Below are 17,100 nucleotides of genomic sequence, written 5' to 3'. Positions count from 1 at the left end.
CGTGGAATGTGCACGCATTGGTGGCAGAGTGGTGAGTGCGTGGAATGTGCACGCATTGGTGGCAGACTGGTGAGTGCGTGGAATGTGCACGCATTGGTGGCAGACTGGTGAGTGCGTGGAATGTGCACGCATTGGTGGCAGAGTGGTGAGTGCGTGGAATGTGCACGCATTGGTGGCAGAGTGGTGAGTGCGTGGAATGTGCACGCATTGGTGGCAGAGTGGTGAGTGCGTGGAATGTGCACGCATTGGTGGCAGAGTGGTGAGTGCGTGGAATGTGCACGCATTGGTGGCAGAGTGGTGAGTGCGTGGAATGTGCACGCATTGGTGGCAGAGTGGTGAGTGCGTGGAATGTGCACGCATTGGTGGCAGAGTGGTGAGTGCGTGGAATGTGCACGCATTGGTGGCAGAGTGGTGAGTGCGTGGAATGTGCACGCATTGGTGGCAGAGTGGTGAGTGCGTGGAATGTGCACGCATTGGTGGCAGAGTGGTGAGTGCGTGGAATGTGCACGCATTGGTGGCAGAGTGGTGAGTGCGTGGAATGTGCACGCATTGGTGGCAGAGACTGGTGAGTGCGTGGAATGTGCACGCATTGGTGGCAGAGACTGGTGAGTGCGTGGAATGTGCACGCATTGGTGGCAGAGACTGGTGAGTGCGTGGAATGTGCACGCATTGGTGGCAGACTGGTGAGTGCGTGGAATGTGCACGCATTGGTGGCAGAGTGGTGAGTGCGTGGAATGTGCACGCATTGGTGGCAGAGACTGGTGAGTGCGTGGAATGTGCACGCATTGGTGGCAGAGTGGTGAGTGCGTGGAATGTGCACGCATTGGTGGCAGACTGGTGAGTGCGTGGAATGTGCACGCATTGGTGGCAGAGTGGTGAGTGCGTGGAATGTGCACGCATTGGTGGCAGAGACTGGTGAGTGCGTGGAATGTGCACGCATTGGTGGCAGAGACTGGTGAGTGCGTGGAATGTGCACGCATTGGTGGCAGAGTGGTGAGTGCGTGGAATGTGCACGCATTGGTGGCAGAGACTGGTGAGTGCGTGGAATGTGCACGCATTGGTGGCAGAGTGGTGAGTGCGTGGAATGTGCACGCATTGGTGGCAGAGTGGTGAGTGCGTGGAATGTGCACGCATTGGTGGCAGAGTGGTGAGTGCGTGGAATGTGCACGCATTGGTGGCAGAGACTGGTGAGTGCGTGGAATGTGCACGCATTGGTGGCAGAGACTGGTGAGTGCGTGGAATGTGCACGCATTGGTGGCAGAGACTGGTGAGTGCGTGGAATGTGCACGCATTGGTGGCAGAGACTGGTGAGTGCGTGGAATGTGCACGCATTGGTGGCAGAGACTGGTGAGAGCGTGGAATGTGCACGCATTGGTGGCAGAGACTGGTGAGTGCGTGGAATGTGCACGCATTGGTGGCAGAGTGCTGAGTGCAGCAACGGTGGTGGAGGCAGATCCCATAGGGTCTTTTAAGAGTCTTTTGGATGGGTACATGAAGCTTAGAAAAGTAGAGGGCTATGGGTAAGTCTAGTAATTTCTAAGGTAGAGACATGTTCGGCTCAACTTTGTGGGCCAAAGGGCCTGTATTGTGCTGTAGGTTTTCTATGTTTCGATCTATGCCTCTTATAATCCTGAACACACCTATCAAGTCATTTCTCATTTTCCTTCATTCCAAAGACAAAAGTCTTGTCTCACTCAACCTTTCCTCATAAGACATGTTCTCTCATCCAGATGGCATCCTGCTAAATTTACTTTGCACCCTCTCTAAAGCTTCCACATCCTTGCTATGATGAGGTGACCAGAACTGAACACCATACCCCATGTGCCTTAATAGGAATTTTGTGGAGCTGCAATATTACCTCGCAGTTCTTTAACTCAATCCCTCCAGCTAACTGGTCCAGCATGCCACATGCCTTATTAACCACTCTGTCAACTTGTACGGCAAATTGAGGGATCTAATGACTTGAAACCCAAAATCCCTCTGTTCTTCCATCCTGCTAAGAATCCTGCCATTAACCCTGAACTCTCCCTGCATTTTCAACCTTCCAAATTGTGTCACCTCACAGTTTTCCAGATTGAAGTCCATCTGCCACTTCTCAGCCCAGAGACATAGACATCCAGTCTAAGACAGCCTTCTCCTTCATCCACAGCACCATAACCTTCATGTCACCTGCAACATTACTAACCTGCTTTTCCAAGTTATTTATAAAAATTAAAAAGACCAGAAGGGTTGGCACAGACGCGATGTGCTGAAGGACCTGTTTTTGTGCAGTACCCTTCCAGGGCTGGATGTCACGGTAGCTTAGGGTTTAGTGCAAAGCCATTACAGCTCATGACATTACATTAAACTACATTACAGTTCCAGAGCTTGGTGTTCAATTCCAATACCGTCTGTAAGGAGATTGTACGTTTTCCCCATAAGGGCATGGGTTTCCCCTGGGTGCTTCAGTTTCTTCCCACAGTCCAAAAACATACCAGTCAGTAGGTTAATTGGTTATTGTAAATTGTCCTGTGATTAGGCTAGGGTTAAACAGATGGGTTGCTGCATGGTGCAGCTCGTTGGGGTAGAGGGCCTGTTCCTGAATTTTAAATAAATAAATTTTAACCCTGAATTTTAAATAAATATCATACTAATGCACCCAGTAAGATTCATCTTGCCTTGAAGAAGACAGTGTGAGACTGCTCTTCACTACCAAAAGGACAGAAGGTTAATGCTCTTTCACTACTAGTGTCAGAGGAGTTGGCTGGTTCAGTACTCTGACCTCACTGGCTCCAGCTCCCATCTCAGGAAGGTCTGGTATATCGTCCAACATGAGTCCAATGGATCCTTCTCTGCCTCCTCTATGTTCAATTGTAGCTTGAGGAGTCAGACCCTTTGGCCCACTAAGTCAATGTTGACCATCAACCAACACACACAAAATGCTGGAGGAACTCAGCAGTCCAGGCACCATTTACACTAACCCAATTTTATTCTCCCCACACACCCATCACCTACTTCTGCACCCCTCCCAAACATATTCTACCTCAGCCATACAGTAATGGAAATGTACAGTAGCCAGTGAACCCAGCATCACTGGGATGTGGCAGGAAACCAGAGCAACTGGGGGAAACCCCAAGCCAACACAGGGAGAACGTGCAAACTCCACATGCAAACAGCTCTACCCACCCCCCCGCCGTACACCGGAATTTTATTGGGTTGTGAGAATGAAAGATGAATCCGCAGCCCTCACTTACCTGTCTCTCCGAGCCTGTATATCGGCTTATTGGTTTCGATAAAGATGAAGTAAGGCTTGGGCCGAAGGTTCAGGTGAGTTATCCTGCGGTTGCGGAAGAGCTCTGGCATCTCTGCCGCCATGACGATGGATGACATCCTTCTGCGTAGTTTGCACTCCTCCACTTTCTCTGGAAGGATCTGTGATGGTGAGATCTCAGCATAGTAACTAGAGTAGCAATAATAACTTTGAAACAGCTTCTGGAACACATTGGCATTGAACTGGGTGAGTAGTGACTTGTGAGGAAAATCAGTCTTTAATCCAGGGCAGGGGAGCTTCGAACAGGAGAGCTCAGGTTTAGTATGAGAGGGGAAGAATTTAAAGTGGTCCCAATCATTACTCTGAGGGTGGTGATTATCTGGTGGTGTGTAAAACTTGAATGTTTACAAAGTACTTAGCTGGGTGTTTGGATGGAAAGGCATAGAGGAGTTAATGCAGGCAAATGGTTCAGTGGAGTGAGTGAGTGAGTGAGTGAGTGAGTGAGTGTGTGAGTGTGTGTGTGTGTGTGTGTGTGTGTGTGTGTGTGTGTGAAAGAGAGAGAAATTGAGAGAGTGCGAGGCAGAGAGAGTGAGAAAGTGAGAGAGCAAGACGGAGAGAGTGGGAGAGAGAGTAAGAAACTGAAAGAGGGAAAGTGCAGAGCAAGAGTCAAGTCAGGTCAAGACAAGTTTATTTATAAAGCATATTTAAAAGCAACCCACGTCGACCAAAGTGCTGTACGGATCAGAGCAGATAGCTAAGATCACAAATACAAGAAACACAGACATAACCAACAAGGTAAACAGCTTAAAGCCACAAAAGAAACGACGCAAGGGCCAAGGCACAAGGCAAAAAGCAGCCACATCAGGAGGATTCAAACGCTAGTGGATAAAAGTAAGTTTTGAGCCTGGATTTAAAAGAGTCGATGGAGGGGGCAGATCTGATAGGGAGGGGAATGTTGTTCCACAGTCTAGGGGCTGCCACAGCAAAGGCGCGGTCACCCCTGAGCTTAAATTTAGATATCGGGGCAGCCAGGATCCCCAAGAAAGCCGATCCGAGGGACCTGGAAGTAGAATAAGGGGTTAAAAGGTCTGCGGTATGGGGGGGCAGCCCATTTAGGGCTTTATAAACAAACGGGAGAATCTTAAAATCAATTCCGAACCCTACTGGCAGCCAGTGGAGGGAGGCCAGGATGGGAGTAATATTGACCCTCTCCCGGGCACCTGTCAGGAGCCTGGCTGTGGCATTCTGGACCAGTTGCAGACGGGACGGGGACGACTGACTAACCCCAGTATACGGGGAGTTGGAGTAGTCCAAGCGGGAGGATATAAGGGTGAGGATGAGTTCCTCAAGATCGTTGAAAGAGAGAAACTGCTTGAGTTTGGCAATAGTACGAGAGAGAGAGAAAATGAGCAAGAGATAAGGAGCATGTTGAGTATATTTCACAATCGTACACAATCACAGTTGCTTTTCTGGTTTCTGATGCGGACAATGCTGACAACGTGGAGCTGACATCTTTAAATGTTAAGGCTTGGGGATGTGGAAGGGAAGCAGAGCACCTGGTGAGGTGACCCACGTGGTCACAGGGAGAATGTGCAGTCTCTACACACAGATGAACACGGGATTGAACCGGGGTCTCTGGGGTTGTGAAGCTGCAGCTCTACCCGCTGTATCACCGAGTCACACACAAAGTGGAGCGTGTCAGAACTACAATGCAGAAAATCTTATAAATGGGAGTCAGAGAGCAACTTAAACCAGAGAGCACTGGACAATTTACCTGGACAAGGAGATCTTGAGTGAATTTGTTTGTGTGGTTCAGCTGCACTCTGTACTTGTCTGAACACAACCTTAGGGTGTTTTGGTTGATAAAGTACACAGTGGCATTAACATTGCTCTGCGCCTCGAACACTTGAACGGTAATGGACTCTTTCACATCAATGCGGATTACTTTTGGAGCCGTAATCAAATAACTGCAGGAGGAGAGAGGGAGAAAGTTATTACTTAGTGCTTTATTGAGTCACAGAGTCATGCTGCACACTGGAGGTACTCAGCAGGTCAGGCAGCATCTGTGGAGGGAAAAGGACAGCCGACGTTTTGGTCGAGACTTCATCCAGGGAAATGGTCAGTATAAAATAGAGGGAAGGGGTGGAGCAAGCTCTGCCAGGTGATGGACGAATCCAGTTGACAAGCGGGTGAGGGAGAGGGGCAGTGTGCAAATGGCAACAAGAAGCTGCCAGCTGATAGGTGGAGGTGGGAGAGGTCTGAAGAAGATGGAAGCTGATAGGAGAGGAAGGTAGAGCATGGAATGAAGGGAAGGAGGTGGAGAGGGGAATCAGTGGGAAAAGTAAGTGGACGATTGTCAGATGAAGAGTGCAAGGGAGAGGAAAGGGATAAGTGGTGAGGGCCAGAAGGATCAGGAGGAGTTAAAGAGAGAAAGCACAGAGGAAGAGTTGTTACTGGACCTGAGGACCTGAGCTACTGGGAAAGGTTGAATAGGTTAAGGCTTATGTTCCACAGAGCACAAGAGAATGAAGAGAGATGTCGTAGGTGTATGCAAAACTGTGAGGGGTATAGACAGGGTGAATGGATGCAGGCTTTTTCTCCTCAGGTAGGGTGAGACAGGACTAGGGACCGTAGGTTTAGTGTGAAAAGAGAAATATTTAAATATTTCAAGTGAATCCTAAGGGGGAATTATTCACTTAGAAGGCGTGTGAGTGCTGAACAAGCTGCCAGCAGAAGTAATGGAGGTGGGTTCAATAACCACATATCAGAGAAGTTTGGATAGGTACATGAATAGAGGGACAATGTCTGAGTGCAGAAGATGGGATAAGGCAGAAGATCGGGCTGGTACGGACTATATGGGCTGAAGGGCCTGTTTCTGTTCTGCAGGACTCTAAGAAGTTGAGGGGTAACTTTTTTTCACAAAAGGTAGCATGGATGTGGAGCACCCCAGAGAAAACATTTGGGGTGGGTTCAATAACATTTAAAAGACAATTGCACAGATACATGGATAAGAAATGTTCAGAAGGACAAAGCTGGCAAGTGGGACTACCGTGGTTAGAGATTTATGGTCAGGGTGCAGAAAGTAATCTCTGATGTAACAGTATTTCACTGGAGTAAGGGAAATTACGGTGGTATGAGAGAGGAGTTGGCCAAAGTAGATTGGAAGGAGCTGCTGGCAGGGATGTCAGCAGAGCAGCAATGGCGTGCATTTCTGGGAAAAATGAGGAAGATGCAGGACACATAGACTCCAAAAGTGAAGAAATGCTCTAATGGTAAAATAGTACAACCATGGCTGACAAGGGAAGTCAAAGCCATTGTAAAAGAAAAAGAAAGGGCATACATCAAAGCAAAAATTAGTAGGAAAATAAAGGATTGGGAAGGTTTTTAAAACCTACAGAGAGAAACTAAAAAAAAATCATTAGAAGGAAAAAGATGAAATATGAAAGTAAGCTAGCAAATAATAGCAACGTGGATAGTAAAAACTTTTTCCAGTATGTTAAAAAATAAAAGAGAAATGAGAGTGGATATAGGACTGCTAGAAAATGAGGCAGGAAAAAAAATAACAGGGAACAAGGAGATGGCAGGTGAGCTAAATGAGTATTTTATATCAGTCTTCGCTGTGGAAGACACTAGCAGTGTGCCCAATGTTGTAAAGTGTGAAGGAAGACTAGTGGCTGCAGTTACTGTTACAAGAGGTGCATAAGTCACCTGGACCAGATGAACTGCATCCTACGGTTCTGAAAGAGGTGGCGTTAGAGATTGTGGTGGCATTAGAAATGATCTTTCAAAAATCATTGGACTCTGGCATGGTGCCAGAGGACTGGAAAATTGCAAATGTCACTCCACTCTTTAAGAAAGGAGGAGGGCAGCAGAAAGGAAATTATAGACCAGTTAGCCTGACCTCAGTGGTTGGGAAGATGTTGGAGTCAATTGGTAATGATGAGGTGATGGAGTACTTGGTGACACAGGACAAGACAGTACAAAGTCAGCATGGTTTTCTTCAGGGAATGCACTGACTAACGAACTTGTTCGAATTCTTTGAAGAGATTACAAGTAGAATCGATAAAAGGGATACAGTGAATGTTGTATATTTGGATTTTCAGAAGGCCTTTGACAAAGTGCCACACATGAGGCTGCTTACCAAGTTAAGAGCCCATGGTATAACAGGAAAGATACTAACATGGTTAGAGCATCGGCTGATTGGTAGGATGGAGTGAGTGGGAATAAAAAGATCCTTTTGGGAGCAATTCTTTTTATGCTGTATATCAATGATTTAGGTGATAGAATAGATGGCTTTGTTGCCAAGTTTGCAGATGATACGAAGATTGGTGGAGGGGCAGGTAGTGTTGAGGGAACAGGTAGGATGCAGAAGGACTTAGACAGATCAGGACAATCGGCAAGAACATGGCAAATGAAATATAATGATGGAAAATGCATGTTATGCACTTCAGTAGTAGAAATAAATGTGTAGACTATTTTCCAAACGGGGAGAAAATCCAGGAATCTGAGATGCAGAGGGACTTGGGAGTCCTTGCTGAGAACACCCTGAAGGTTAACTTGCAGTTTGAGTCTGTGGTGAGGAAGGCAAATTCAATGGTAGCATTTGTTTCAAGAGATCTAGAACCTAAGAGCAAGGATGTGATGCTGAGGCTTTATAAGGCACTGGTGAGGCCTCACCTTGAGTATTGTGAACAGTTTTGGGCCCCTCATCTTAGAAAAGATGTACTGGCATTGGAAAGGGTCCAGAGGATGTACACAAGGACGATTCAAGGAATGAAAGGGTTATCATACGAGGAACGGTTGATGGCTCTGGGTCTGTACTTGCTGGAATTCAGAAGGATGAGGGGGATCTCATTGAACCCTTTCAAATATTGAAAGGCCTAGACAGAGTAGATGTGGAAAGGATGTTTCCCATGGTGGGAGAGTCTAGGACAAGAGGGCACAGCCTCAGGATAGAGGGGTGCCTATTCAAAACAGAGATGCAGAGAAGTATCTTTAGCCAAAGGGTGGTAAATTTGTGGAATTTCTTGCTACATGCAGCTGTGGAGGCCAGGTCATTGGGTGTATTTAAGGCAAAGATCGATAGGTTCTTGATTGGACATGGCATCAAAGGTTATGGTAAGAAAGCCGGGAACTGGGCTTGAGGAGGAGAAATAAAAGGATCAGCCATGATTGAATGGCAGAGCAGGCTCGATGGGCCAGATGCTGCTCCTATGTCTTGTGATCTTATAGATGAGGTTGGACAGGAAAACAGGTTGGCATGGACTAGATGGGATGAAAGTCCTGTTTCTGTACTAGTCCTCTATGACACAGTGACTAAACTAGTGAATTCAGTGGTTCTGCTACCAGTTTAGAGGCTGCCCAGGGGAAATGATGAGAGGCATTGGTCGTGTGGATAGTCAGAGGCTTTTCCCCAGGGCTGAAATGGTTAGCACGAGAGGGCACATTTTTAAGGTGCTTGGGAGTAGGTACAGAGGAAATGTCAGGGGTAAGTTTTTTTTACACAGGAGAGTGGTGAGTGCATGGAATGGGCTGCTGGTGACGGTGGTGGAGGCGGATACGATAGGGTCTTTTAAGAGACTCCTGGATAGGTACTTGGAGCTTAGAAAAATAGAGGGTATGGGTAACCTCGGTAATTTCTAAGTAAGTACATGTTCGGCACAGCATTGTGGGCCTGTATTGTGCTGGAGATTTTCATGTTTCTGTGTTCTAAACGTAGTGGGTTACTCCTCCAACTTGCACTTAGCCTCGACCAAATAGCAGTGGAGATCAGGGACAGATGGTCAGTGTGTATGATTACCCGGCGATGCGGGTGGCCACGGGTGATGGAGTGGAGCAGTCACCCACCCTGTGTAGAAGCAGGTCTTCGAGGCCACGGAATAACTCAAACATCCATTCTCGCCAGTCCTACACTAATCCCTTTTTCTTCTGTCCTCATTCCTATCAACTCCCCCCCCCCCCAAGTTCCATCATTCCCCTACAATACCCCTGTTCACTTACCAATCGGCACGCCATTAAATTGCCTCAAAGTGCTCCCCTTCCCTCACGCATCCCACAGATGTTCAGGTCAGTAAGTTAAGTGCCTGCTGTAAATTGCCCCTGCAAGTGCGTCACTGGGGGCGGGGCAGGGAATAAGATGGGTAACAAATAGAATTAATCAAAAGTAGGTGCTTGACTTTAGCACAGCCTTGATGGGCCAAGGGTCCTGTCTATCAGTTCTGTGATCCATGAGCTGGGAAGTTTGACAGCAAAACCAGAGCAGGGAGCCATTGGAAAGGTTAAGCAACACACTGTTTTACTGGTGATCAGGGGATCCGGTTACTGCTAAGGATTGTTAAAAGAAAACATAACTTAAAGGGTTAACATATAGGATGTACACTGACCAAGGATTGCAGGATGCTGGAAAATATGAAGGAACTGTGGGAAGTTATTTTGAGTTACAGAGTCGTACAGCACAGAAACAGGCCCTTCTGCCCAACGTGTCCGTACCTGCCTACACTTAGTCCACAGCCTTGGCGGTTCAAGAGGTCATTCAGACATCTGAAATGCTGTGATCTGAACCACCCTCAGGCAGTGCGTTCCAGATTCCAGCCACTCTCTGGCTGAAAAAAATTGTTCAGATCCCCTCTTAACCTCTTGGCCCTCGCTGTAACCCTACAGATCCTTGCTGTCGTAGCAAAAGAGGTACTTACGAAGGCTTTGGTTCAGCAAATGAAACCCACGCAGAGATCAAAAGCAAAACCGTTAGGGGTTCCATAGCTGAGATGGTGGGCGTCAGCACTGCCAGTGTTGGACGGCCTGTTCCTCAAATGCCAAACCTCGTCTGCTTTCATGACCAGTATTAGGATTACGTTACTCATTAATTGTGGATGGATTTCAACATTTCATGTAAACAGTAGATTTAACTATTTATTCCCAGGTGTCTTAACCTAGCATGAATTTCCCCCAGGACCAGGGAAGAGGATATTCGGCCCACTGATTCTGTGCTGACACCTACTTATCTTCCTTGTAACCCAGTCTCCACATTTTCCTGTCAGCTCCCCACACCAAACCTGTGACTGCTCACCCATACACCTGGGGGCAACTTGCAGTGATCAATTAACCTACCAACCTGCATGCCTTTGGGATGTGAGAGGAAACCCACACGGTCACTGGGAGAAGGTGCAAACTCGAAATACAGACAGCGGCGGAGGTCGGGATTGAACCTGTACGTCAGGAGCTGTGAGGCATCGGCTCTACCTGCTGCACACTGCACAATTGGCAGAGGACCACATTCCAAATATCAGTCCCCTCCCATGTGTGGGCCTGTTCCTCAGCTTTGCTCCTGGGAGGTTATTCAAAGTAGACTATGAGGGTCAGAGTGAGCAACAGATCTGGAACAGGCTTTTCAGCCCATTGAGTTCATGTTACCTGATACTGATCTTGTCGACCCTCAGTTCTCCCATCATTCACCATAGGCACTTTACAGTGCCGATTAACGTCTTCTCCTGTGATTTTGGGATGTGAGCAGAAGGCAGAGCACTCAGTGGGAAACAACGCATTCACAGGGTGAGCATGCGGACTCCTCCTGGACAGCTGCCAAGGTCAGGAGTGAACCCAAGTCTTCGCTGCGGTAAGGCATCGTACCACTATGCCACCAGCCACAGATTTGCTCCATAAGCTCCCTCAGTGCAGGGGCAGCAGAGCAGTACAGCAGTGAGTTGTACAGAGCTATTCAGGGTTCGATTCCCATCACTGTCTGCAAGGAGTTTGTACATTCTCCCTTGACCACGGGGGTTTCCTCTAGATGCTCTGGTTTCCTCCCATATTCCAAAGACACATGGGCTATTAGTAAGTTGTGGGGTTGTTGCACTGGTGCCAGAAGTGTGACGACACTTGTGGGCTGCCCCCAGCATAATGCTCGTACTGAGTTGGTTGTTGACCCTGCATGCTTTGATGTTTCAATGTTCACGTGACAGAAAGGCAGCTAATCTTTAAGAAAAATTGTTAATCTTTTTACCGCACAAATTGATAGGGTCTTCAAGAAGTCATGTGGTGGGTCAGCCTTCATTAATCTGGGTACTGCGTATAATAGCGGCAAGGTAATGTAACTCTGAAATATCTGGCCGGATCACACTTGGAGTGCTGTGTTTTGTTTTGGTCACCTCATCGAGGAAAGATGTGGGAAGCCTCAGAGGGGTCTACCAGCAATCTATCAGCGTGCTGCCCAGATAACAGGGTGAGCAAGCTAGGGCTTTTCCTTCAGGGCAGAGGAGGATGAGAGGGGACTTGATAGAGTACAACAAAACGATAGGAGTCATGGATAAAGTGGACAGTCAAACATTTCCCAGGGTGACAACAGCAAATATCACAGAGGACATAGAGTGCTTTTAAGCTGAGCAGAGGAACGTACAGGAAGATGCCTGAAGTGTTTTTTAGACAGTGATAAGAGCCTGGAGCACTCTGTTGGGGATTCTGGTAGAGCTCGATACGTTCAGGATATTTAGAAACACAGGAAAATCTACAGCACACTTACAGACATTTCGGCCATATAACCTACTCGAGCACCTCCCTACCACATAGCCCTCTATTTTTCTCAGCTCCATGTACCTACCTAAGAGTCTCTTAAAAGACCCTGTTGTATCCACCTCTACCACCTTCACTGACAGTGAATTCCACACACCCACCACTCTCTGTGAGAAAATCTTATCTCTGACATCTCCATTGTACCTACATCCAAGCACCTTAAAACTATGCCCCCTCTTGTTAGCCATTTCGGCCCTGAGAAAAAGCCTTTAGCTATCCACACAATCAACGCCTCTCATCATCTTATACACCTGTAACAGGTCACCTCTCATCCTCCATTGCTCTAAGAAGAAAAGGCCAAAGTTCACTCAGCCTATTCTTCTGGTGAAGTGTTGGCGATGTATCAGAATCAGTGCCTCCAGTTTATTTTCTCCCTGAGAAGTGATAATCGCACCTGAGATGGGGGCTGGTGTGTTTGTTTGGTTTGTGCATGTTGTGTGTGTACTCACATTGTGTGCTGTCCAGATCAGGAATGAGCTGCTGGGAAGCACGTCGGAGGCAAGCGCATTAGCAAAATTAGACTGGAAGATGTCACCGGCAAGTGGCGATTCTTTAAGTGCAGTTCCAAAGGGAATCATCAAACACTCCCATTTAGGACTACTATATCTACCAAAAAAAAGGTACACACAGTTGCTGAAGAGATGGAGGAAGTCTTTGTAGATTATGTACAGACTGCTGGTGCTGGTAAAACAGAATGGATTGTCCCAGTGAGACTAAATCCATTCAAGCTTGACACCAGAGCTCAGGTAAATCTGTTATCTGTGGATAATTACATGATTCTCAAAATAAAGAGCAAAATTTACCCAGTGAAGGTAGAAGTGACAGGCTATACTGGAGAGAACGTTTCAGTAAAAGGAGGCTGAATGGTGACCTTAAAGTACCTAAAGACACAGTTACTGATTGCAGAAAAGAGAGTACAGCTAATATTAGGTCTGGTAGCATTCTTGGAAATGAACAGTCAACGTTTTGGGCCAAGACCCTTTGTCAGGGTCCTGATGAAGGGTCTCGGCTTGAAAGTTTGACTGTTCGTTTCCACCGATGCTGCCCGACCTGCTGATTTCCTCCAGCATGTTGTACGTGTTGATTTTACCACAACATCTGCAGTGTACTTTGTGTTTAATATTAGGTTTGAGTGCATGTGAAAAGCTCAGCCTGTTGGAAGAGTTTTTATAGTGGCTTCACAGACCAAAGATGACCACACTTCACTCACAGATGTCTTTGAGGGTCTGGGATGCCTACCTGGAATACACAAAATCCATATAATTGTCATAATTTCTACAGAAAGAACTTTCTACAGGGGCATAATTGGGAGCATCCTGACTGGCTGCATCACTGCCTGATATGGGAACGTTACTGCCCTTAATCGCAGGTCTCTGCAGAGAGTGGTGCAGACAGCCCAGCACATCTGTAGATGTGAACTTTCCACTGTTCAGAACATTTATAGAGACAAGTGTGTAAAAAGAGCCTGAAGGATCACTGGGGGCCCCAGTCACCCCAACCACAAACTGTTCCAGCTGCTACTGTTATGAGTGATGAACAGACCTGATGGACAATGGGGTACAGAGTTAACCATTCGCCCCCCCGAGAAACACGAACTATTACTGTTGCTATGCTGACCATGAGGAAGAGAAGAAAAAACATCTGCGACAGATAAGAGAGAGGGAGATTGCTGATTAACTGTATTGTGGCTCCTTTTGAATTATTTACTGTTTCGCTGCAAGGACAATAGTTTGCTCAGTAACATTCCACAGTGGACTGCAGTAGTGGCCTGATTTGATGGACACAGTCATTCAGAATTGATGGATAGCTGAGACCTCATTAGTGGGGATAAAATACAGGTCTGGAGAGACACCCTCCAGACACGCCAGTGGACACTGATTGAGTGTTGGGAACCCACAAAAAAGGTGGGGGCTTTGGAGACCAAACCAGGAGATCGGTCAGTAAAACTCACAGTGTTACAGCAGGGCTGGTGGGGAGTTGTGTGTGTGTGTCCACTCATGCCAGAGTGACGAGTCCACCACAGAAGAATGGTCTGGCTGAAGACCAGAGGGATCATAACTGAATGACCACCATAACAACGATACGACGGATTAAGAAAGCAAAGGAAGGTTTGGCTGCTGTAGCTGTTATATCTCTCTCTCTCTGTCTCTCTCTCTCTCTCTCTCTCTCTCTCTCTCTCTCTCTCTCTCTCTCTCTCTCTCTCTCTCTCTCTCTCCAATGATTACAATACAACAACCATAACTACATCAGCACTCATGAACTGAACTGAACTTTATATTCTATGACAATTTATTGACCCCTAGACATCGATAGAGCTTGTTAATTATTGATTATTATTATTCCTACACTTTTAGGTTTATTACTGCTACCTTGTGTTATATGTATATTTGCATTATTGATATGGTTTTGCTTATTTTTATTAATAGACACCTTTAGTTTGGTACCACCAGACTCCAACGGATTCTTCTTTCTCTGCTGGTTAGACACCCAGTTACGGGGTACGTAACACTGCCATCCGGGAAATGGTACCAGGATCAACAGGCTCTGGGACAGCTTCTTCCACCAGGCCATCAGACTGATTAATTCATGCTGATAGTATTGTATTTCTATGTTATATTGACTGTCCTGTTGTACATTCTATTTATTACAAATTACTATAAATTGCACATTGCACATTTAGACGGAGACATAACGTAAAGATTTTTACTCCTCATGTATGTGAAGGACACCTATTCAATTCAGTAGCTCCTGTTGTCCATGCATGCAGGAACGTTCCATTTGCACTTAGCGATAAACTTAAACAAAAATTAGCATGCACGGAATGGATGAATGTCATACAGAAAACTGAAGAATCAACAGATTGACTGAGCTCACTAGTCATTGTGCAAAAGATAAATGAAGCATTCTGGATATGTTTACACCCAAGAGATCTTAATAAAGCCATCAAGAGAAAGCATTTTAAATTGCCAACGTGGGAGGGGATCATGACCCGGTTTGTAGGAGTCAAGTGGTTTACAATCTCAACACATCGTCTGAGTTTTGGCAGATGTAGCTTGATGAGGTATGTTCGAGACTGGGTACTTTTAACACACCAGAGGGAAGATAATTACTTTCTTCATTTACTAATGGGATCCTGTCTACACCAGAAGTCTCTGAGGGCCTGGTGTTGAGACCATGATGGATGACATCTTCGTCTGGGGGTCCATCGAGGAAGAATATGTTGCACAACTGAGACATGTGATGTGACATGCAATGTCAATTTGAAATTAAATAAAGAGAAATGTGAGTTTGGCATTAAGATACTGACTTTTATAGGAGACATTATATTGGAATAGGGAGTGAAGCCTGAACCAAGAAAGATGTCAGCCATCGAGAACATGAAGAAGCCCTAAAACAAAGATGAGGTGAGACGTTTCCTGGGTATGGTGACTTACCTGGCTAAGTTCATCCCTCGACTGTCTACTGTGTCAGAGCCACTTAGGTCACTCCCTGATCAGCAAAATGAGTGGATTTGGTCCCATGAGCAAGAAGAATGTTTCCAGAGACTGAAAAGAATCCTAACTGAAGAGCGCATGCTGACGTTTAATGGTCCAGAGAGAGGTACTAGGATCTCGGCTGATGTGTCCTGATATGGCCTTGGAACAGCAGCACGATGACACATGATGACCTATGGCCGATGCATCAAGAACTTGAACAAGTGCAGAAGCCAACCATACATAGAAAGAGGAAGAGCTTCTTGCCAGCACATATGGACAAGCTTTTGAAGTGGAGACAGACCATAAACCACTGGACTCAATTATGTCCAAACCACCGAATGACGGTCCCATGAGGATACAGCTCTTGTTGATAAGGCTGTAGAAATATAAAGTGAAGACGACCTACACACCAGGAAAATGTATGTTTGCTGCTGGTGCACTTGTTTGCGCAGTCAACAAGAATAAAAAGAGTAACCAAGAGATAGGCCTGTGTTAGCATAATTGTCAACTTCATTCCAGTATCTCCTGATAGAACAGATATAATAAGGACAACAGCAGGAACAGATGAAACAACAAAAGTACTCAAAGAAACAATACAGAAAGGATGGCCAGCAACTAAGAATAACTGTCCAATGTGTATTCAGAATTATTGGGCTTGTGATTCCAGTGTTGCTACACAAGGAAATGCTACAGAAGATACATGAAAAGCATCTTGGTGAGGGAGAATGTAAATGAAGAGCTTATGAAGTGATGTACTGGCCAAGAATGAACCAAGACCACTACTTCATGTGAGATGTGTCTTACCTACAGACCAAAGCAGTAAGCAGAACTGCTTACACCACACTCTGTACCAGACAGGACAGACTTCAAAGTTGGACTGGGTTTGTTTGATTGAAATGGAAAGAGTCACATTGTTGTAATGGACTACCTTTCTAATTACCCAAAGGTTGCAACACAGAAATCAACATCCTGAATACCAATCATCACCTTCCTTGTGAAGCAGTATCAGACAATGGCCCACAAATTTCGAGCTGTGAGTTTGAGTCCTTTGCCAATGTTTGGGGGCTTTCAACATATAACTTCAAGCCCACATCAACCAAAATCTCATGGCCTAGCAGAAGGTTCAGTCAAGGCAGTGCAGGGTCTCAGGAGGAAAGCGCAAGATGGATGAAAGGATTTCCACAGAAGTCTGATGATTTACAGAAGCGCACCATGCAGAACAGCCTTTCACTAGCCCAAACGTTGATGGATTGTCGCATTGCACTAATCTTCCAGTGCATGGAAACCTGTTGACACCTAAAGCAGCACACAAGGTCAAATTGGCTAAAATAAAAAGGATCGAGAAACAGAAAGAATATCATTACAAGACCATGAAAAGCCTACCAGTCCTGAAACCTGGAGATCAGGTGCGAATCCAAGATCACAATTCTGCAACATGGTCCATACAAGGATATACTTACTTACTTACTTACTTACTTAATCTGGTCCACTTACTTACCAGATCCAGATGGAGCAAGGAACAAGATCCAAATGGATCTACAAGCTCCAATCCATAGCTGTGACACTTCACCTGTCAGCAAACCAAAAGGGTCAGCAGATGTAAAGAATAAATGTGTTGATCAGAATTCTCAGAAAGTCACAAATATTAACGCACCAAATACAAGCAATACACCTATGAAAACATATGGCAGAACAAAAAGGACCATTAAACCACATCAGAGACTGACTGAAAGTTAATAAGTGATAAAGGGACTGGCTACAGAATGTAAATATCTTTCTTGCAAGGGATTATTGTTTCTTGCAGGTTTA

The 17,100-nt window shown here is 46.0% G+C and overlaps 1 protein-coding gene across 1 annotated transcript in view; it reads right to left on the bottom strand.

The window, feature by feature from the left end:
• Positions 1–10,077, bottom strand: part of LOC132394797 (uncharacterized) — a 118,455-nt gene extending 108,378 nt beyond the window's left edge. The window contains exons 1-3 of the mRNA XM_059971204.1: positions 9,943–10,077; positions 5,025–5,217; positions 3,234–3,411 (exon numbers count right to left, since the gene is read on the bottom strand). Coding sequence (XP_059827187.1) covers positions 3,234–3,411; positions 5,025–5,217; positions 9,943–10,007 — 436 coding nt within the window. The 5' untranslated portion in view covers positions 10,008–10,077. The remainder of the gene's footprint in view (positions 1–3,233; positions 3,412–5,024; positions 5,218–9,942) is intronic.
• Between the last annotated feature and the right edge of the window lie 7,023 nt (positions 10,078–17,100).

The sequence above is a fragment of the Hypanus sabinus genome, chromosome 5 (genome assembly GCF_030144855.1).
Source record: "Hypanus sabinus isolate sHypSab1 chromosome 5, sHypSab1.hap1, whole genome shotgun sequence".
Lineage (NCBI taxonomy): Eukaryota > Metazoa > Chordata > Chondrichthyes > Myliobatiformes > Dasyatidae > Hypanus > Hypanus sabinus.
The sequence above is the reverse complement of the archived record's forward strand: the minus strand, read 5'-3'. Positions and strand labels throughout refer to the sequence as shown.